Consider the following 23,248-nt stretch of genomic DNA (forward strand, 5'->3'; position numbering starts at 1 on the left):
CAGTGTGATAAAGCCCCTGGAAGCCAACAGATTGATGGTGTTCTGGTTTCACATATACCATGGGGTAGTTTTCAGATTTCTGCCTTCAAGTCTGAGACAAGACCTACTGAGGATAAGTATGAGAGAAATGGTATGGGAGAAATGGCCAAGAAGGCCAAATCAGTAATGTTAGGTGTACAAGAGACCTTACCCTCATCAGGCCTGAAACTATGACCCTAACTCACACTAGAAATAACTTTCATGTTTATACAGTAGTAAACACGGAGCTGTATATTCATAACCAAATTCTGAAAAGTAATACTATTCGACAGAAGATAGTGTTAGGTCAAGTAAAAACAGCCAAGGCAAAAATCCTATTCCAAAGTATAAGTGACCTTTTGTGTTCCCTAGAGACAGTATAACAACAGTTAGTATGAGACTCAGTTCTTAAGTGTGCCAATAGGCGCTGTTGAGCATGCAAATGCTCTATTGTTTGAGGGCCACAATACCCCAACCCAGATCAGTAGAGGCTTTTAGCTTTAGGAGTAAGTGAAATTCTGAGGTAAATACAAGCGACCATCTCAGAATCTAGCCATGCTGTACCATTTGTCCTAAATTATTTCTGTTCCACTGTTAACACTTAGAGCATGCAATATTAAATGACTATATCAACCTATCCTTTTCTCCTACCAAGACATCCAAAGATTTCTGGATTATTATTTTTCAGTTAGTATCGTGAAACACTATTATATACACTAAGAGAAGGAGATATCATTTTAATTAGCTTTCTCTTAAAATTCTCAGAGTAGAATAACCAAATTCTTTGTTTTCCAACCTTTCCCCCTCTTTATTCTTGGTTTATAATGCTAAACTCTTAACGGCAAAGAAGCAAACCCCACTGAGCTAGTTTACCAACACATCTGAAGCAAATCATAGTCATAACTTCTATTTTAACCAAGCATGACAACCAGGTGATTGAGTAGCTTCCCAAACTACCAGAGCAGCAGGCACTCGCATAGAATGCTGTTAAATCAGCACTTCATAAATCGTGCAGGATCCTGCCCATTTAGATGCTCTCTCTATGCAGAATCGGCAGTCTAACGCTGGCTCTTCCAAGCATTAAAAAATCGTCACTCTGCTAATCCAACTCACTGTTCAGACGGATCTTCTTGAATGCAGCCTTTATTACAACCTCACTGCTGCTTCCTACACTGAAGGAGTACCATGTTTTCAGGTCAGGAGTTCTTCTTTCTCGCTTTATTATAATCGGGGGTCTTACAACGACCCTGATATTGTTACAAAGCACGCTGCTTTATAACAGTAAAGCTTCTGGAAAACCCAAACAAAAGACACGTCACCCGGTGACGTCAGCCTATATACAGTTCTGTGTGGTCGCAGCACATAAGCAAATCCATTCTTGTGCCGTTTCTCGGAAAAGCTTTTCAGTAAATGCACTCATGCTGCTCCAGGAGCTCTTCTCTGCAACAAGCCGCCCATCTGCCATCAACAAGTTAAGACCGAGAGAACTAACGGCTGCGGAAAGGAGAGGCTGAAGCTTTGATTAACCAGCTCAGCAGTTAGAGGAGGACGAAATTAATAACTTATATTCAAAACTGATTTAGGGGATCTGAGTGGTCAAAGAAAATGAAACCAATGCTTTCGAGAGGAATATCCTAAGGAAAAAACAACTCGCCCTGGTGGATTTCAATTTTACTCGGAAAGCCTGGGACACAGAAAACAGGAAACTGGTCAAAGGCTCCTGCATGTTAGAGCCTTTTACAGACTCACTGCGTTGAGTCTGACAACCGAGACTGAATGCAGCCTCCAATGTGCTCAGAAGAATGGGTAAGTCCACGTATTTAATGTGTCTTGTACAGTCAGCAAGGAGTCACGCTTTTAAAATAAGCCACTGAATTCACATTTTATGAGAGAAATCACTTGTCACATTTTTGGATTTTGAGGTTTAGGTGAAATATATATTGCTGATGACAGGATGTGTTGTATCTCCTTTCTTAATGGTTTAAGTTTTGTTCTAGTCATACTAACGAGGTTAGTTTTTCTACAGCAAATGAAAAAATAAGTTATATGTAGTGAAATCTTTTGCCATAATGTTGTTGTTGTTGTTTTTTAAAAGCACATATGCTCTGCTGAAAAATATTCTATCTTCTTGTTTTCCTCAAATTATATTCTGCAGGCTTACATTTCAAGTGGCCATTAGGGGCCCCTATGCTAGCAGCAATATATGCAATGAGTATGGTTTTAAAAATGCTGCCTGCGCTGGGTATGGCGTGTCCACCCAAATGCCGCTGTGAGAAGCTGCTCTTCTACTGCGACTCTCAGGGCTTCCACTCAGTGCCAAACACCACAGACAAGGGCTCTCTGGGCCTGTCCCTGAGGCACAATCACATCACAGAGCTCGAAAGGGATCAATTTGCCAGCTTCAGTCAACTCACCTGGCTCCACTTAGACCACAATCAAATATCAACAGTAAAAGAAGATGCTTTTCAAGGACTATATAAACTTAAGGAATTAATCTTAAGTTCCAACAAAATATTTTATTTGCCAAACACAACTTTTACCCAACTGATTAACCTGCAAAATTTGGACCTGTCTTTTAATCAGCTGTCATCTCTGCACCCAGAGCTCTTCTATGGCCTCCGGAAGCTGCAGACCTTGCATTTACGGTCCAACTCCCTGCGGACTATCCCAGTACGCCTGTTCTGGGACTGTCGTAGTCTGGAGTTTCTGGATTTGAGCACAAACCGTTTGCGAAGTTTGGCTCGCAATGGATTTGCGGGATTAATCAAACTGAGAGAGCTTCATCTAGAGCACAACCAGCTGACGAAGATTAATTTTGCTCATTTCCTACGGCTAAGCAGTCTGCACACACTCTTCTTACAATGGAACAAAATTAGCAACTTGACATGTGGGATGGAGTGGACCTGGGGCACTTTAGAAAAACTAGACTTGACTGGAAATGAAATAAAAGCCATCGATCTGACAGTATTTGAAACGATGCCTAATCTTAAAATACTCCTCATGGATAACAACAAGTTAAACAGCCTTGATTCCAAGATCTTAAACTCCCTTAGGTCCCTCACAACCGTTGGCCTCTCTGGCAATCTGTGGGAATGCAGCCCTCGAATATGTGCTTTGGCCTCCTGGCTGGGCAGTTTCCAAGGTCGGTGGGAGCATTCCATCCTATGCCACAGCCCCGACCACACCCAGGGAGAGGATATACTAGACGCAGTCCATGGATTTCAGCTCTGCTGGAATTTATCAACCACCGTCACTGCCATGGCTACAACTTATAAAGATCCAACCACTGAATATACAAAAAGAATAAGCTCATCAAGTTACCATGTGGGAGACAAAGAAATCCCAACTACTGCAGGCATAGCAGTTACTACTGAGGAACACTTCCCAGAACCAGACAATGCCATCTTCACTCAGCGGGTAATTACAGGAACAATGGCTTTATTGTTTTCTTTCTTTTTTATTATTTTTATAGTGTTCATCTCCAGGAAGTGCTGCCCTCCCACTTTAAGAAGAATTAGGCAGTGCTCAATGATTCAGAACCACAGGCAACTCCGATCCCAAACACGACTCCATATGTCAAACATGTCAGACCAAGGACCATATAATGAATATGAACCTACCCATGAAGGACCCTTCATCATCATTAATGGTTATGGACAGTGCAAGTGTCAGCAGCTGCCATACAAAGAATGTGAAGTATAATATCTACCCATCATCAAAAATTACATCAGATAAGTAACCTATTTTACATAGTAGGGGCTAAATACATATCTAATTTTTACCAATGGTGACATTAAGCCTAATTTTTCCAAACCAAGTGGAGACTTAGGTTTCTGACGTGTTGAAGTATTTTTAATTTTTTTAAATGAAACCATATTTTAAGTGTTAAATGAAGCAATGCTCACATTAATTTGCACTCTTGTGGGAAAGTCTAAAAATGCTTACTTCGAAATAAGACATTTCATGTATGTAATTATATACTATTGTGTGTAAACATTTACACTAAGGTCTCCATATGCTATTTTTTTCTACTGAAAACAGTTTGGAAAGACGCTACTGAGCAGAAAGAGATATGGATCAATACTTGTTTGATCATTGCTCTCCACCCCAAGTACCACAACTGGCTTGCTGCTTAAAAGGAGACTTAGTAAAGTTCTCTTGTATGATAATTTGGTATTTACTCAAACCGACAATTTAATGCCAGTGTGGGGAGTAGAATTTTATGTATGCTGAAGACTGGTCAATATTAAACACTCTTCTTCCAGAGTTTTTGCCTAGGTTAGTAGGTATTATCAAAGTCCATATCATGAAATCAGAACCCTTTATGTAATTCTAATAAGCTGAGTGACTCTTTAATATATAAAAACAATGAATCCAAGTGACTGTGAAAAGGTCTCATTACAATGAAATCAATACTAAATAATGACACTGACTTCATATCATCTCTAGTTTGACTTATAATGGACATGTTGATTTTTGTGGCATTTAGATAATTTTTAAACTAGTGTTAAATTATCACTTTACTAATTAGTTTACTAAATCCTATACTTTTACATTTATATGTGAAAAAAGATTTAGAAATTATTTTGGAGAGAAAAGAGATAAACTGAGTCAATTTAACAATCTTATGACCAGCTTCTCACTCTAGTTTGAAAGCACACACACAAATACACCCTCATTCACTGTCCCCCTCTCTCCCTCCCCTCAACTGTCATGATCAAAGATGCCTTGACAAAGGGGTTTAAACCTCTTTCCTCTGTCTTTCCTTGATCTTCAAGCCTCAAAAAGCCAAATTAAAAATAACTGGCTAGCAACAGGCATAATACTGATTCTTGTTAGAATATATTTTAAAAGAACCATTAAAAAAAAGTACTTTCTAAGTATTATATGCTAAATTTTGACCTTTTAATGGATATGAATTCTTACTGTTTAAGAGCAGGTCCTTCTAAGTAAAGGGAACAACACAGATCTGAAGCAAACCTTCTCACGGCAGAACACTCCACATGCCTATGCAGCCACACAGTGGTAACTAGAAGGAGGTGAGGGGATGAGAGAAAGGCAGCATTTTGAAATCTGACTCTCCCTGAAACAGGTTAGCAAAGTTAAAGGAAGCAAAGCAAATGGATCAAATAGGGCAAAGGCCCTGGGACCTACAGCTGGAAAAGGGTGAGGGGGGAGATTATCTGTTATTAATATAAATGTTAAGTAATTTAAAAATGATAATGATGTCACATTTCTCATGTAGAAAAGAGCCACAAGTATTTTGTTTATTCAATTATGATTTCCCCAGAGAGACTATGACATATTTACGATTCAGATATAAGTTACCAATTCACACAGAATTTTTCCATAAATGAGGTTCCACGTTTGTACTAGCAAAATCCATGAAATTAGACTACTGACTTGATTTTTAGAAGATGAACACTGACATTTGCTGATGAAGAAAAAAAGACATAAAATTCTTAGAGAAAATCATTACCATAAAAAAACTTATCCTTTACTTCATTCAAGGCATATTTCTTCCCAGGATGGAACTGAAACATGTTAAGACTATAGTTTAACCCATGAGATTTAATACTGAGAGATGTCTACCTACATTTCAAAGAAAATGTGTCTCAGTAAAAAGCAGACAAGATCAAAAATTATAGTAAAAATGTGCTCTCTACAATTTCTAAGGTGGGCAGATTCTTTTGGTAAAGTCTCAGTCCACCTCAGCAGATCTTGAGCAGTGAGCATTTCATCTCTTAATAAAACTAGACCCTAGGCCTGCCTGGGCAAGGACAGAAGCTGATTTACCGGCATAGAGAAGGGCTGGATCAGAAGCCCCTGTAACAAATGAGAGCTCCACAAGCTAAAATTTACCAACCCATTTATCAGGATAATCATGGACATTTGTCAGGGAATAGCTTTGTCACAATACAATTGTGTCTTAGACATACAAGATTCCACTAGCTCTGGAGGATAGCAGAGTAGTTTCCATCATTTCAACCACAACCCAAAATTAATTGAAACTGTGAGCAGAAGGGTGAGAAATATTGGCTGGGAATCCCCACATTAATTCTAAAGATTACAGTTAGTAAAATGGACCATCAGTTGGCAAAATCCTTAATGTACATAGGAAAGTAAATTGGAAAATCAAGCCATTTAGTGATTCAGGGGAACAGCATAGCCAAGGCCACCAAGGCATACTTTTCAGTTGAAAAATAACAGATTTTTTTGGCCCTTCATCTTTTGGGCAATGCTCTCTGAGAAAAGTGAACAGTGCCAAACAGCCCTTTCCTTTTCCACTTAAAGAGCAAACTTCCCTTTCCAAATGCCTATAGAAGGCGAGATTCCTTTTAATTTTGGTCTATTTGTGTTTCTGTATCAGCACAGGTTTGAAGATGAGACTGTTAGTCATATGTGCTCTCTTTACCAGCTGGTTCGGGTGGAAGAGCATCACAACTACACTGCAGATGCTGGCAATATAATGTTAGGCCTTTTGTTTTTTACTGTCTTATTCTCTTCAACTCCCCCACCACCCCCCCTCCTTTTTCATTTTCAAGATTAGAAGAAAATGACCACTTGAAAACCAGAAAAAAAAATCTCTCTGGAAAAAAGAAGCTAACGAAGGCTCTGATACTGTACCCACCTAGTAACCAATAGCTAGTTTGGAATTATTTATATTCATTTCTGTAGCCTACCAGGATTTCAATCACCTGTCTGAAATTAGAGTGAGTTGATAAATTTACAAATGCATAAAACTCAGAGAATACCCACTGCCAACAACAAATAGCAAAGATACTAATTTTTAAGCCAAAAAACTGCACTAACATATGTAATTTCTTATTGTAGCTAAGTTAATTTCTGTACCAATTCAATGAATGGAACTGACTGAACTTCCCAACTCCACTAATTATTAAAATCCATCTACTTATTCTAATGCTAGTCACCAAGATCTAGACTCTTTCCAATAAAAATGAGCCCTACCTATGTAGCACTAGGTCTTAATCTTAAATTCAAAACAGGCATACCATTTTCTTTAGGCATACCTCCTCTATACAACGATGGGGGGGTGGAGACTATAAATGCCCTGTTCTCTTTAAAGTATGGATATCAATATGAAATTTTGAAATATTATTTTTACATGATCATTTTCCTAATAAAGCAATACAGTGACAGATCTGACTCAAAAATCTGTTTGGGGACATGCTTTTCAAACCTTACAGGTTAAACTGCTTCAACTAGAAAAAGATAAAAAGAGATGAAGATAGATAATTAAATATTTCTGTTCTAACCTAGGGCAAACACGTAGTACTTAATTTAAGGTCAAAACAAATAGGAAATGGCTATTTAAGCTTTCATTGCTATTGCAAACATTTTGGAAATGTCTGCTACTCCTGCAATTAACCTGTTCCTCCTTGGTAATTTTTAAAAGCCTAATCTATGGAATGTTTGATGAACCTTCCAACCAACATTGAAACTGCAAACTAAAAGTACAGTCCAAACATATTGTGTTCAATCACCCTAAGAGCCATTTTTTGTGGGAGTGGTAGGGTGGTGGGGTGGGGTGGGAGGTGGTCAAGTGGGTTGTGGGGGAAGGGAGAAGAAAATACTATTATACTGGGGCAGGGGGTAACCAAGTGCAGTGTACAGGGAAGTTTTGTTATTAAAATTGTGTATACTGTAAAAAGCGAATGTCTGTTTTTTCCTGAAGCTCTTTCTTGGTAACCTATCAATTTTGACATGTGAAACTTGAAAAATCATTTATGACAGATACAGAAACCTTAAATGAACAGTTGTTTTGTACCATGTTCTCTATAATGCCAAATGTGCCAGTTGGAAATAGGGCAGCTAATCATCACCTGTCTTCATTCAAAGACAGGCAAAAAACTGGCTAAGAAGTAAAGCAGGGGATGGGGGCTGGCTAAAAAACCACCCAGCTGATAAACAGCAGTCATACAATAAGAAGCTGCTCTACCAAAAGCCTTAGCTACTGGACAAACAGCTGTCTGTGGGGCTCACCAGGCCCAAGGCTGGCCACCATCCCCCATCCCTTTAACATTCGTGTTCTGCCACAGCCTGGGGAACCTCAAAACTGTACTCAATTGCCTATACCCAGCAAATAGCAACTTGGCCTCTACCTCAGGGATCTGTTAGTATACATCCTAGCAGTACCTTGCACACCACTCCTGGGACGGAAGTTCACAGGTGCTGACCAGGCTGAAGTCTCTAGGATCCCTACATGATCCACCCTGTCCCAGACAGCAGCTCAGTAAGTATGGAAAGGAGAAAGGAAGGGAATATTTTTAACCAATCTCTCCTTACTTGGCATAAAGTAAGGAGGACAGGGCACTCTGCCTGGGCAGCACTGAGGGCAGAAGCTAACCTGGCCTTGAGAAGGACTGCCACAGGTCGCCATACTTGCCAGGATGACCTTAACAGTTCTCCAAACCAGCAGTGCAGCAAGACCAGATAGGCAGGAATAAACATCCAAGGATGAGGAGATCAGAGTGGCTAAGGGAATTCTTACACCAAGAACCTCAGCAGTAATTACAGCAGAGGCAGGAAGCACAATACAAAATTTGACTGTCAAACTAACTCATACAGTATGCACTAGAGGGCACAGGTGATTGTGGTTTCAAGTTGCACAAAAGAAATGAGATCCTATCCTTTATGGAGTTAAAAGCAGAGTTTATTAACATAGGTCTCGTACATTTTAATCTTGAAAATCCCATGTAAAGCTACATCTGATTTCTTTATCAGTTATTTTAATTAGTTTTGCCTGTATGCCACAGCACTCTCAGGTTCCCACTCAGATTTATAATAGAATTCTTCAAGGTCTGTTTAAAGAGATTTTTTTTTCTTTCTTTAAATATATCTAACCAGCTGGGTACTCTGGTCTCCCTTAGAGAGACAAAATGTACTACAAATTGTCTTTTACAAAGAAAGAAAAGGAAAAAGAGGCGAAAATCACAGCTATTCCCAACATCTCCCCATAGCATGAGTTCCTCATCACTAGACAATGTTTTGGGAACAGTCTTAAGGGACAGATGCTGAAACTCCCTGAAGCCCTATCAGAAGGAGACATTAAAGGGCAAGAAATCTCCAAAGGCAAGTACAATGAAACATGCTATCCTGTAGAGCCCACAAACTGAATATACCATCCTTTTATACACAGAGGACCAAGAGCAAAGCTAGCCCAGGTCTCCTGGCTAGAAACCCAACATGATGGACCACTACCAACTCTGAAGGCAGGGGCCAATGGCTACACCACCACCCAAATAGAAAAGGCTCTTTCCTCACTTGGGAACCAGATTTTAAAACTGCGGCCCCAGAGACAATTTCCAAAGACTTTTCACAGCTTCCGTGAAGAGACTTCAACAAGAACCACAGTGAAAAGAAGCAAAAATGTCCTAATTTGACTGAATATCGATTCACAATTGTGCTCAGTGCACAAAAACTCCACCTTATGACCTGGTATTTCTACCACACACACACAATCTCAAGTTTGCATTTTCTGGAAAACCATAAGATAAAAACTCTATAGCCATTTATATGTGTCATTATCATGAGAACCAAAAATATTCCCCTGGCCTTGCTGCCAAATATTATACATAGAAAGCAACTGCTCAGCACCTCAAAATCTCTGAAAGCAATGTGTTTATTATTTACATAGGGTCTACTTCTATAAAGTCAAGGAAATTGAATAAAATATATTCACACGTACAGAATGGTTGAAATACCAATGGAAAAAGATCAAAGGGAGGGAGTCGAGGATGTTTCATAGGATGTCAAGAATTTCTTGAAACTATATTGTGAATACTGTGTATGAATCTAGAAATTTTACCAGATCCTAAACCGTTTTGGATAACTCACCCAAAAAGCCCTAACAGAGTGAATATTCTAGTATACACTAGATTGGCTTTGATCTTCCTGGTAGCCAAGGGAAAGAACAAAATCAACAGCTTTCGTCTGATAAAGGAAAACACATCAGTTTATTTGGGGGGAATGACACAAATGTGAAAGTCTAAATTGCCTTTAAAAAAGAGCCAGCGGTAGGAACAATAAGGAAACATGTCAGTACCTCCAAGGAGCTTTTACAGAATAGGTAGACATGTTTTTCGCATCAACTCTTCAAAAAACTATGGAAAAGGAGGCTATGCACACATGATGCATGTTCTGTGGTATGATCTAGCCTTTGTGGTGACCCAAGGCAAGAGCCTATAAAGTCAGCAAGAATGAATATGTATCCAACTTGGAAGTACAGTTTGCATTTCCTCCTTATGACATCCCTGGGACCCAAGCTAGAGTGTTCATCACATAGGGACACCCAGTAAATTCCTAACCTACCATTACATTATAAATCTTCCAGGCTAGGAGTACAATTTAAAAATCTTCTACTACATCATGAATGAAGAGAAGCACATTTCATGCATCTCTAGTTATGTTGATGATAATCATAAAGAATGATTTGGATAAGAATCTATAAGATGATTACCAATTTCCTAAGAAAGAACACACTTTTAAAAAGATAAAGCATTCACTCGTGTGAATAGCTGTCAGAAACTTAACTGTCTTTAAAATTTAAAACTCATTCTGTATGTCATTAGCAAAACCTTCTATGTTTCAACAAAAGCAAACAGAGACCTGTGATTAGAGACCTGCTCCACACTTGGGCCTGTCACGCTGGACAAGTTTATCAACCTTACTGTGCCTTGGGTCTCTAACTCCTAAGATGGAATTAATAGCAGTAACAAGCAAAAGGGGATTTAACACATGCAAAGTCCTGAGAACAGGCTGGCACACAGTAAATACTTAACAAATATTTGCTATTTTTAATAACAATATGTGAGAACTAGATGTGACAGATCCATCTTTAATCCCATTAAAGACATATTAGGCTCCTGAGTTGCTCCCAGAAACTCTCTACTTTCCAGTATTAGTTTCTACACTGTTAACATATGATATCCAAAATGAAAACTGATAATTAGCAAGAGTTTTAATAAGCCAACAACCTGAATACACTTCTTATACCTAATACTAATACAGAACTGACCACATTATCTCACAGTCAAGTAATCTGCTTTATATAAATGTACTATAATATCAGACACAGCATTACTCTGATTTGGCTTTATGAATCAAGGCTAAATTTAAAGATTTAGAATTCCTAATTTTGGAATTAGGAATTCCAAATACTCCTTCTGAGTAAGGCACTTAAAAATCAAGTAATTATATAGGCCACCACATATTATCCATTATCATAAACAGATACTATTTTTCCAAAAGAAATATAAAATAATCTCATTGATACCCTCTGACAATTTTATTTTAGGAAAAAATACATAACTGAGGATTAAGGATCACTATTATGTTGGGGTTTTTCTGCTTAGGAAAAAACATACTTCAAGGCTACGTCTAATTTAGGAAGCAGCCCATCCAATTGTGGAGGATTTGGGTCCTAGGCAGATCTGCCAGAACTACTGAGGGGTCTGATCAAGTGAAGTGTGAGAATTTTAAGACAAAGATAACTTATCAGTCAAAGAGAATATGCTTCATGACTGCTGGACAGTGATCCTCCATATTACCAAAATCTCTATTAAATATAAAACTTGCGCGGAATTAACCTCTCAGAATGAAGACCTACATTTGGTCATATCAAAGCCTACAGATCATGTGGCCCAGATTTTTCAATTCAATAACTTCTTTCTTGATATTCTCTTTCCAAGATCATTATCTGGTTTATCCAACAAGGCAAACTGTTATATCTGCTCCTTTACCCACAACTTTTCTGCACTTTCCCACATCTCTTAACCCTAACTGCTCTCTTTCCTCATTCAACCACATTCCACTTCTCTTCATGCTTTCCATAACTCGAAAGGTAAGCTACTCTATTAAGAGGAAAAAGTTCGACTGTCATATATCCATTGCTAAGCAACCCCTTTTAAAGAAATAGCCATAATTTCAAAAATACTCCTTGACTCCACCAAACCAAATGCCTATCAGTTGCAAATGAATCTATTCATCTTGGGAAATACTATTAGAAACACAAGTACACATCTTGAGTTGTCTTCTTAGTCTACCCTTCCCTTTGTATAGATTCAAGTATCAAATAATATTATTCACCAAAAGAAATACGTGCCATTTAAGGAGAGTGACTTTTTTGCTCTTAATAAATAGCACTCACGCCAGGTCAATGACTAAATAAAATCCCTAACACTCTTCACATATTTAATGTTAATAGTCATTTTGCTGGGTTTATGTGGGGGGTGGGGAATGCACCCTAGGGGATAAAGGACACAGGTATAGAGAACATGGTTCTAAAAATTTGAGAAATATAGAGTTCTCAAGATAGTAGGTGGTAATCTTTACTTCCCTCATCTGTGCTCTAAATTTTCATATATGTTTTGTCAGAACTCCATTGAATTGGCCACAAAAACACTGATCTTTCATGTGAAAATATTTTCTGCCATAGCTTTTGCTCCAAACAGAAAGACAAAAGCATTAGGCGTTTCATGCTAGGACTGTCACCCATGGCACACACTAAGAAACTGGGTCCAGAAATAACCCTGCCAATGCTACCTTCTCTCTGATCAATCTCCCTAACTCTCCCCTGAAATTCAAAAGGGAAAATGGCAGTAAGAAAGAAGGAAAAAGAATATACCACCTTAAGCACACTTCTATAGGCATTCTGGGACAGTGCCAGGTCATCACATCTTCGTCTTGTCTCCTGACAATCCCTTGAGGCCAGTAGGTGCAAAACTGCTCTCTGACATTTGCCATCAACTTCCAACAACTACAGCCCATTTTATTATTGTGGTAAAACTGCTAGTCTAAGATTTATCTACTCTTCTACATGAAGACCTAATAACAGGTGGTCAGGAATTTTCTTCCTTTTGATGCAGCATTCCTAAAGTGTCAAAACGCATCATAGTGCATAAGTAATACCACCATCTAGACATCCAATTTGTGCTCACTTAGAATTACACGTGCGATGACTTACAGACAGAAGTCGAAGAGTCAACTTGTAAAAGGGTTTATCTAAAGTGGGCTTGACCTTCCCAGCAAAGACATCACCCTAAGTTATTACAAAAACAATTAAGCAAATATAACTTTGTTAAAAATACAAACCTTCTGGCTTCCCAAAATAATAATCAGCATTTTTTAAGATCATGCCTTATAAATATTTTATGTCCATTTTCAAACACACATACACACTCCTCAGTTTAAATTGAAGAGAGGATGGGGGAGGGGCCTAGGGATTAGATGAAACCTATGAAAGGCTATATTCTTTAGTCTGATTTATGAATTAGCATTTAAACTAACTGAATTCCAAGACCATGGGCTTCCCTGGTGGCTCAGAGGTTAAAGCGTTTGCCTCCAATGCGGGAGACCCAGGTTTGATCCCTGGGTCGGGAAGATCCCCTGGAGAAGGAAATGGTAACCCACTCCAGTATTCTTGCCTGGAGAATCCCAGGGACGGAGAAGCCGAGTCCACGGGTCGCAAAGAGTTGGACACGACTGAGCGACGGAACGGACGGAATATCAACTGGGAGTAAGAACACTATAGATGGCATTGAGAAGGGGAGGAGTGAAAAAGATTAAGATTCTGCTTTCTACATGTTAAAAGCTGAAATTCACGTAGTGGATGACAAATTTAGAATAAAGATCAAGGCTGGAAATATAAATTTTGAAATCATCCACGAATAGAGGAATTTTTAAGTCATAAGACTGAATGACTTCAAAGGACTGAGAGATGGAGAAGGGATTCATAAAACCACACTCTTCTCCTACATCAACCTGAGAAAACTTTAAACAGTTACCTAAACAGTCAACCAAAAAAGGATGGGATGCAAGTGCAGCACCACCCTCTCAACATCAAAGTCACATGAGCAAATCACGTTCTACTGGAAAACTAACAGGAATAAGGTCAACTTAATTCATGAAAATGAGCCGAAACACTGCATATCGAAGGAATCGGTACTATTAAGGATCCACATTACTTTAGGAAGGGAGAATGGTTACTGCTACAGTAAATCCACCATTAGTCACACCTCTAAGTATGTTCTGAAACAGATGATCCTGCCCTCAATGACATCTGTGTAATAAACCAAAGACCCAGTAAGAGAACATGGGACAATCAGTAAAGCAGGTTTCAATACAGGGGAAATGTATGACTCATTTACTTGAAATACAAGGCAAGTATTGAATAAAATGATAAACATATAATGTTCTCTGTCTTCATAGGGGATTGGGTTACAAAGTGCATGCATTTATCAAAACCTATCGAATATTTAAAATTTGTACATTTTACTGTATAAAATTCACCATAAAAAATTAAACTGAGATGCATGCTGTAACATTTACCAATGAAATATGCCAAGTATCTGCAACTGACTTTGAAATGAATCAAAACAATAATAAGATGGACATTTCTGGTGGTCCAGTTGTTAAGAATCCACCTGGCAGTGCAGGGGACACAGGTTCAATGCCTGCTCCGGGAAGAGCAGGCACATACCTATGGAAATAGAGGAAAACAACAGAATAGGAAAAACAAGAGATCTTTTCAAGAAAATTAGAGATATCAAGGGAACATTTTGTGCAAAGATGGGCTCGATAAAGGACAGAAATGGTATGGACCTAACAGAAGCAGAAGATATTAAGAACAGGTGGCAAGAATACACAGAAGAACTGTACAAAAAAGATCTTCACGACCAAGATAATCACGATGGCGTAATCACTCACCTGGAACCAGACATCTTGGAATGTGAAGTCAAGTGGGCCTTAGAAAGCATCACGACGAACAAAGCTAGTGGAGGTGATGGAATTCCAGTTGAGCTATTTCAAATCCTGAAAGATGATGCTGTGAAAGTGCTGCACTCAATATGCCAGCAAATTTGGAAAACTCAGCAATGGCCACAGGACTGGAAAAGGTCAGTTTTCATTCCAATCCCAAAGAAAGGGAATGCCAAAGAATGCTCAAACTACTGCACAATTGCACTCATCTCACACGCTAGTAAAGTCATGCTCAAAATTCTCCAAGCTAGGCTTCAGCAATATGTGAATCGTGAACTTCCAGATGTTCAAGCAGGTTTTAGAAAAGGCAGAGGCACCAGAGATCAAATTGCCAACATCTGCTGGATAGAAAGCAAGAGAGTTTCAGAAAAACATCTATTTCTGCTTCATTGACTATGCCAAAGCCTTTAACTGTGTGGATCACAATAAACTGTGGAACATTCTGAAAGAGATGGGAATACCAGACCACCTGACCTGCCTCTTGAGAAACCTGTATGCAGGTCAGGAAGCAACAGTTAGAACTGGACATGGAACAACAGACTGGTTCCAAATAGGAAAAGGAGTACGTCAAGGTTGTATATTGTCACCCTGCTTATTTAACTTCTATGCAGAGTACATCATGAGGAACGCTGGGCTGGAAGAAGCACAAGCTGGAATCAAGATTGCCAGGAGAAATATCAATAACCTCAGATATGCAGATGACACCACCCTAATGGCAGAAAGTGAAGAGGAACTCAAAGGCCTCTTGAGGAAAGTGAAAGAGGAGAGTGAAAAGGTTGGCTTGAAGCTCAACATTCAGAAAACGAAGATCATGGCATCTGGTCCCATCACTTCATGGGAAATAGATGGGGAAACGGTGGAAACATTGTCAGACTTTATTTTTTTGGGCTCCAAAATCACTGCAGATGCAGATTGCAGCCATGAAATTAAAAGACGCTTACTCCTTGGAAGGAAAGTTATGACCAGCCTAGATAGCATATTAAAAAGCAGAGATATTACTTTGCCAACCAAGGTCCGTCTAGTCAAGGCTATGGTTTTTCCCGTGGTCATGTATGGATGTGAGAGTTGGACTGTGAAGAAAGCTGATCGCCGAAGAATTGATGCTTTTGAACTGTGGTGCTGGAGAAGACTTTTGAGAGTCCCTTGGACTGCAAGGAGATCCAACCAGTCCATTCTAAAGGAGATCAATCCTGGGTGTTCATTGGAAGGACTGATGCTAAAGCTGAAACTCCAGTACTTTGGCCACCTCATGCGATGAGTTGACTCACTGGAAAAGACTCTGATGCTGGGAGCGATTGGGGGTAGGAGGAGACGGGGACGACAGAGAATGCTGTGGCTGGATGGCATCACTGAGTCGATGGACGTGAGTTTGAGTGAACTCCGGGAGTTGGTGATGGATAGGGAGGCCTGGCGTGCTGTGGTTCATGGGGTCGCTAAGAGTCAGTCAAGACTGAGCGACTGAACTGAACTGATGGACAACCAAGCCCATGCGCGGAAACTACTGAGCCCATGAGCAGAAACTACTGAAGCCCTCGCACCCTAAACCTGTGCTCTGCAACAAGAGAAGCCACTGCAATGAGAACCAAGTGCACTGCAACTAGAGAAAGCCTGAGTGCAAAAATGAAGACCCAGCCCAGTCCCCCGACCCAAAAAACTTAATCAAACAGTAATATGATGGACACAGGAATGGATAAATATGTGATAAAGCAAGTATCAAAAAATCAATCACAGAATCTACAAAATAGGTGTCTGTAAATAGGAGTGTTCAATTGAAAAATTCTTTCCAGCTCTATATATGTATGAAATTTTTCATAATAAAATTTGGAGAGGAAAGGGAATATATAATCACAAGTCTAATTTATGGTATGGGCCATCTAACACACTATTCTTCTCAACTGGAACTATAATGTTGCATGGTGGCTAAGAGCTTGCGGCCTGGAGCCAGGCTAAGTTCAAAGTGTAGTTGTGAACTTACTGTCTTAACAGTATGAAGCTCATGTTTAGAAGATTAAATGGGAATGTGTGTAAAATACTCAGAACAATTCCTGGCACACAGTGCTAAAGTGTGACCTGTATCACTACTACTACTTCATAATATATTTAAATAATTCAACAAGAGCTTCAACTTTCACTATATGAGATGTTCAGGTGATATAGGCACTTGCCCTCAGGAGTTTATAGTTTAGTCAGAGGTTAAATTTAAAAGAGTCAATAAGTAACTAATAAAAGAAGACCCCAAAATGTGAACTGGATGGTGCCACCTAGATCACTGATGGATTTAGAAAGAGGGGGGTGGTCACTGAAGAATGCAGTGGAGAAAACAGCCTTAAGCTAGGTACAAAAGTACAAGCAGGATTTCAGTATGACTGGCTATGGTAGGTGGCCAAAGCCTCTGATATGACTAACTGATACCAATAAGTGAGCAAAGGTTAAGTCCAAATGCCAAGGGGCTTCAGGGACCAAGAAAGGTGCTCAGATTTAACATGGTCAACAAGAACAGCCACTCCAGATTTGTGGAGATGAATAGAATTATGATGGTCAAAGTGGTGATTTAGAAAAAAGTATTTTAGCAATTTTTCTTGTTTTGCTGAGAAAAACAAAACCTATAATTTTAACTATCAGAGAAGGGCTGCAGAAGAAGACGGATAAAAGATTTATGTGAAGGACAGACGAAGGGTAAGAACCAATGGCCAGTTGAGAAAAAAACAAATGACTCTCTCAGAGCTTTGCTCAAGAGAAATGAGGGCAACACAAGGGGCAAAAATGTAAGAAATCATTCCTTCACTAGCATGTACTAAATAGAGCGTCCAAGTTCCCATATTAATTTCAAGTTTTCATTATTAATCTCCAATCTGAAACTATTTTCTGAGAAGATACATGGTTTCTTCATGTTTTCACATTTACCACTTTCTTTTATCAAGTGTCAATAAGGACTCCCTCTCCTGAATGAGACACAGAAAAGGCAGACCCAGTTTCTATTTTTTGAAGTATGGAGCAAATCCCTTGCCTGGGTTCCCTTCACTCTAATAAAATCTACTATGTACCCTTAAATTCTCTGCAACCTAAAATTTTAAACTTTGAGAACAACAATTTCTGATTCCCTTGTATAGTACAAATATTAAACAGAAATGCAAGAGCACAGAGTAGTGACAACCTACTAATTTAACTCTCATATACTACAAAATAATCTTATTATAAGGTTTAATGTGCTACTTTCATATATAAGAGGTTCATTAATGGCTTCAGTTAGATATCTCAGTGAAACTGCTACTTTTTTAAAAACTGTGGAATGGCTGCCAAAATAATTTTAATAAAGCCCCAAACGTTACCTACATACTATCTTAATAACAGAAACTGAAGATGAGAAATGACACCTTAAGGGTTACATTTCACAACAGCAACAAGTTTCAGAATTTCAGCATCCTTTCATCTCCTACCCGAATTTAATACCATTATGTTTTTGGTTCCCTGTCTATAATCAAATACTTTCTCTTTCTTTAGAAAGACTCAGAAACCATAATACTTTTAAGAATTCTTCGGTGTGTCGAATAAGAAAATATTTTTATTTCTCCAGATTTTCATTACAATCAAGACTAACTGAAAAAAAAGAAGGGAAAATTGAAAACATATAGGGCAATTTGCACAATCTTTTAAACACACCTGTACAAAAGAAATGGGAAAACTGTGTAAGAAACTTATGTATTTTTTAGAGTACATGAAAGGAGAAAAAAAGAATAAATCAGTTTTTTCCTCTTTAAAAAAAGACTAGCTGATAAATTTCTCTACTTAGGCAAACCATGAAAATTATCAGATATCTAGATTTTTTTGTACAGACTTAAGAATTCTACAGTTAGAACCAGACAGAGAACCACAGACTGGTTCAAATTTGCGAAAGGAATACATCAAGGCTATATACTGTCACCTTGCTTATTTAACTTATGTGCAGAGTAAGTACATCATGGGAAATTGTCAGGCTGGATGAAGCACAAGCTGGAATCAAGACTGCCAGGAGAAATATCAATAACCTCTGATATGCAGAAAGTGAAGAGGAACTAAAGAGTCTCTTGATGAAGGTGAAATAGAGTGAAAAAGCTGGTTTAAAATCCAACATGCAGAAAACTACGATCAAGGCATCCAGTCCCACCACTTCATGGCAAATAGATGGGGAAAACGTGGAAACACTAACAGACTTTATTTTCTTGGGCTCCAAAATCACTGAGCCACAAAATTAAACGACACTTTCTCCTTGGAAGAAAAACTATGACAAACCTAGACGGTATAGTAAAAAGGAGAGACATCACTTTGCCAACAAAGGTCCATCTAGTCAAAGTTACTGTTTTCCCAGTTGTCATGTATAGATGTGAGAGTTGGACCACTAAGAAGGCTGAATGCCAAAGAATTGATGCTTTCAAACTGTGGTGTTGGAGAAGACTCTTGAGAGCCCCTTGGACAGCAAGGAGATCAAACCAGTCAATCCTAAAGGAAATCAACCCTGAATATTTATTGTAAGGACTGATGCTAAAACTGAAGCTCCAATTCTTTGACCACCTGATGCAAAGAGCCAACTCACTGGAAAAGACCTCGATCCTGAGAAAGATTGAGGGCAAGAGGAGAAGGGGACGACAGAGGACAAGATGGTTGGATGGCATCACTGACTCAATGGATCTGAGTTTGATCAAAGTCCAGGAGATTGTGAAGGACAGGGAAGTCTGGGGTGCGAGTAGGACACGACTGAGCGACTGAACAACAAAGAATTCTACATAATTTTTGACTTAAGGGACTTCGTCGGCAGTCCAGTGGTTAAGACTCCATGCTCCCACTGCAGGCAACACACAGGGGACACAAGTTTGATCTCTGATGGGGGAACGAAGATTCCAAGTGCCATGCAGCCAGATTATGTATGTGTGTGTGTGTATATATATATAAATTGTATAATTATATATATAATTTAAATTATATAATTTATATTCAGTTCAGTTCAGTCACTCAGTCGTGTCCGACTTTTTGTGACCCCATGAACCGCAGCACGCCAGACCTCCCTGTCCATCACCAACTCCCGGAGTCCACCCAAACCCACATCCATCGAGTCGGTGACGCCATCCAACCATCTCATCCTCTGTCGTCCCCTTCTCCTCCTGCCCTCAATATTTCCCAGCATCAGGGTCTTTTCCAATGAGTCAGCTCTTTGCATCAGGTGGCCAAAGTACTGGAGTTTCAGCTTCAACATCAGTCCTTCCAATGAACACCCAGGACTGATGAACACCCAGGACTGATGAACACCCAGGACTTATTTCCTTTAGGATGGACTGGTTGGCAGTTCAAGGGACTCTCAAGAGTCTTCTCCAACACCACAGTTCAAAAACATCAATTCTTCGGCGCTCAGCTTTCTTTATAGTCCAACTCTCACATCCATACACGACCACTGGAAAAACCATAGCCTTGACTAGACGGACCTTGGTTGGCAAAGTAATGTCTCTGCTTTTTAATATGCTATCTAGGTTGGACATAACTTTCCTTCCGAGAAGTAAGTGTCTTTTAATTTCATGGCTGCAATCACCATCTGCAGTGATTTTGGAGCCCAGAAAAATAAAGTCAGCCACTGTTTCCCCATCTATTTGCCATGCAGTGATGGGACCCGATGCCATGATCTTAGTTTTCTGAATGTTGAGCTTTAAGCCAACTTTTTCACTTTTCTTGCAGGTATTTTTTAATTTAACCAAAGTAGGGGAAACCGTAAATGAGGAGACCCTACCAGATATCAACTTCTGTTGCTTTCTGCAGCTCTTTTCACAAGAAAAAAAAGGGGACATGCTTTCCCCTTCTGCTAGAGACAGAAAAAACGGAGACTGTCTCACTGCCTCACCCACCAAACAATGAAAGTATGGGACACCTAAACACCTTCAGGTGAGGGTCTGCAACTAGAACCATTGGTAAAATACAGTTCTCAACAAAGTACAAATTTTTAGGAGACAGGCGGGGGAAAATGTTTTACCCAGTATGTATTAGATTTTCTTTTTTTCTGGAGGGTAACTGCTTTACAATGTTGTGTTGGTTTCTGCCATACAACTCGAATCAGTCTTAATTATATATATAAATTATATACAGGCTCCCTCTTGAGCCTGTATTATATTTTCTGTATTGGTATTATAGGGTTCTACTGGAGAATCTACAATTTCCCACATCCACAATAACCTTTATATATACAACTGGCTGGTTAGTTTGCTTGGTTAAAAGGCCAATCATAGGGTTTGGTCATTGTAGACATCAGATTTGCTCTTCACAGTCTGAACTCAAAACTTTTTGTCTGTGAAATTGAAAACATCTGTCAATGGTTACAACTGGTACTCAAAACTGTGAGGATATCAGTGAAAATGCTTTTCATTGCTAAGGAGAAATCAGAGTGTATGTCCCATGAAGTAAGAAATACCTCTACAAACAGTATAATACATAAGCCATCCTTATCTCTTTTAAATGAATAGTATCCACACAAGATAAGAAAGAATAATCCAAAGCGGGGGGGAAAAAAGGAACTAGGAAAAAATGTCTATAGAAAGGCTTAGGGGGATTTTTTTTCCCTAATAGAGGGACACAGTAGGTCAAATGAATCCCACCGTAAAATTCTTTACTGTCCCTGTATCACAAAATGTCTGTATTTTACACTACTGCAGCCAGAGAAGTTTGTCAATCTGTTCTTTCTTCCTCTTCTTTTCTCACTTAAGTTTCTCTCCAGTGATGCTTGGCAGCCTACTCATTCAGCCTTTCCTTACTTGAGAGCTTTCAAGCATTTACACTTTTCATTTAAGTCTACGGAAGAGAGAGTGTATTTCAATAGGCACAAGTCCTCTGTGTTCAGTTGGGGAAAAACGGAAGTAAAAAGACCTATGTCAAGACAAAATAAAACAGCTTCTATTTGTCTCAAAGAGAATGTCATTATTTAGCTCATTTTTTGTCAAAGACTTTTTTTTTAAACTTTGGCACCTCTCTCTGATTTCAAGTCTTGTATCAACATTTTTACTTAATTAAAGAATGAACCTCTTGCTTGAATATGTGTAGTTACATTCAATGCTTGCATTAAAGAACTTGTATATCCATAAACTACAGATACCCACACAAATTCTGCAGACGTAGGTAAAAATAAAAACAAATATTCTTAAAATTATTTACAAGTATAGAAATCCTGCAGATGTGATGTCAATGAGAATTGTTTACCATAGAATGCTATATAGAAGGAAATGTTCTGAAAACCTACACTAAACCAGCTCTCTGATTGGGCTTCTTCCCTTTCCTGCCAAGACAAATGACTTCTAATCCTAAACAACTAAAATAGCCTGTGTGGGGGAAAAATCTTTTTGGAAAATTATATAGAAGCTCAAAGTTAGGCAATTAACTTTGTATTCAACCATGAAATTTTTACAAAGGAATTTGTACTTGGATTATGTCAATTTATATGATACTCTCATTTGAAAATTCTTTTCCAAGAATGAGAATAAAACAATCTTTTCTCTTTTGGGGGTACTACTTCTGCACGTACACACACAGCAGTAGCTTATTTAATGAACATCATAAACATGTCACCATCCAACCGGAAGAAACACTGGAGCATTTATCTCACATCAGGCAAATGAAAGATTGTGATGGATTTGTGTTGGGTCAATTTAGCCAATTCAGAACTACACTTTCCAGAATTCCCTTCCCTGCACAGTTCCAGTTCAGCCTGTGTAGAAAGCTACGTGCATGTGTATGGGTGTGTATAAATTTTAAAAGAATTATCTTTGCCTTTACAATTTCTGTATTGCACAATTGCACCTGTTAAAAGTGATTTCTAATTTCTTATAATTATATTTTAAAAGGCAATATAGAGTCTAAAAAGCATCTATAGTTAAATTATAGTAGTCACCAGATTCACTGGATCCTGGGAAGGAAAGTACGACAGTGTAAAAAGGAGGGGGTGGGACAGAAAACAGAAGAATGAAGGCAGTGAAAAGAGGATGCACAGTGTAAAAGAGGCTGGAATCACTGTCCTGGAAAACTGCCAAGAAAGAGGTGAAAGTAGCTCCCCGAACTGAGCCTGGAAGCAGGAAATGTTGATGGAGGCAGGGGTCAGGGGTGGCTATTAGCCCACAGCCCCACAGGCAAGGCCCATACACATGAGAATGCACTGAGGCACTGTTAAAAGTGTTGTAATATCTCACACACACACAGTTCAGTTCAGTCGCTCAGTTGTGTCCAACTCTCCGTGACCCCATGAATCACAGCACGCCAGGCCTCCCTGTCCATCACCAACTCCCGGAGTACACTCAAACTCATGACACACACTCACACCAATATTTAAAAGGTTAATGCCAGGCCTGATAGAGGCTTCCAGAATCCTGCCCCAGTACAACAGCATGCTGACTGGGCAGCACCCATATTAACCAGCTGTACCTATAATGAGTATCTCACCGACTTAAAG

The 23,248-nt window shown here is 39.1% G+C and overlaps 2 protein-coding genes across 2 annotated transcripts in view; one reads left to right on the plus strand and one right to left on the minus strand.

Annotated features, from left to right (window-relative positions):
- Positions 1-23,248, minus strand: part of CTNNA1 (catenin alpha 1) — a 178,687-nt gene that overhangs the window by 59,664 nt on the left and 95,775 nt on the right. The gene's annotated exons all lie outside the window — the stretch shown is intronic.
- Positions 1,227-3,832, plus strand: LRRTM2 (leucine rich repeat transmembrane neuronal 2). Its single transcript, XM_088838637.1, has 2 exons — positions 1,227-1,824; positions 2,174-3,832. The coding sequence occupies exons 1-2, from the start codon at positions 1,821-1,823 to the stop codon at positions 3,718-3,720; spliced, it is 1,551 nt and encodes a 516-aa protein (XP_088694763.1). The 5' UTR covers positions 1,227-1,820; the 3' UTR covers positions 3,721-3,832.

The sequence above is a fragment of the Moschus berezovskii genome, chromosome 8 (assembly GCF_049115385.1).
Source record: "Moschus berezovskii isolate FMDL1 chromosome 8, NW_MosBer_1.0, whole genome shotgun sequence".
Classification (NCBI taxonomy): domain Eukaryota; kingdom Metazoa; phylum Chordata; class Mammalia; order Artiodactyla; family Moschidae; genus Moschus; species Moschus berezovskii.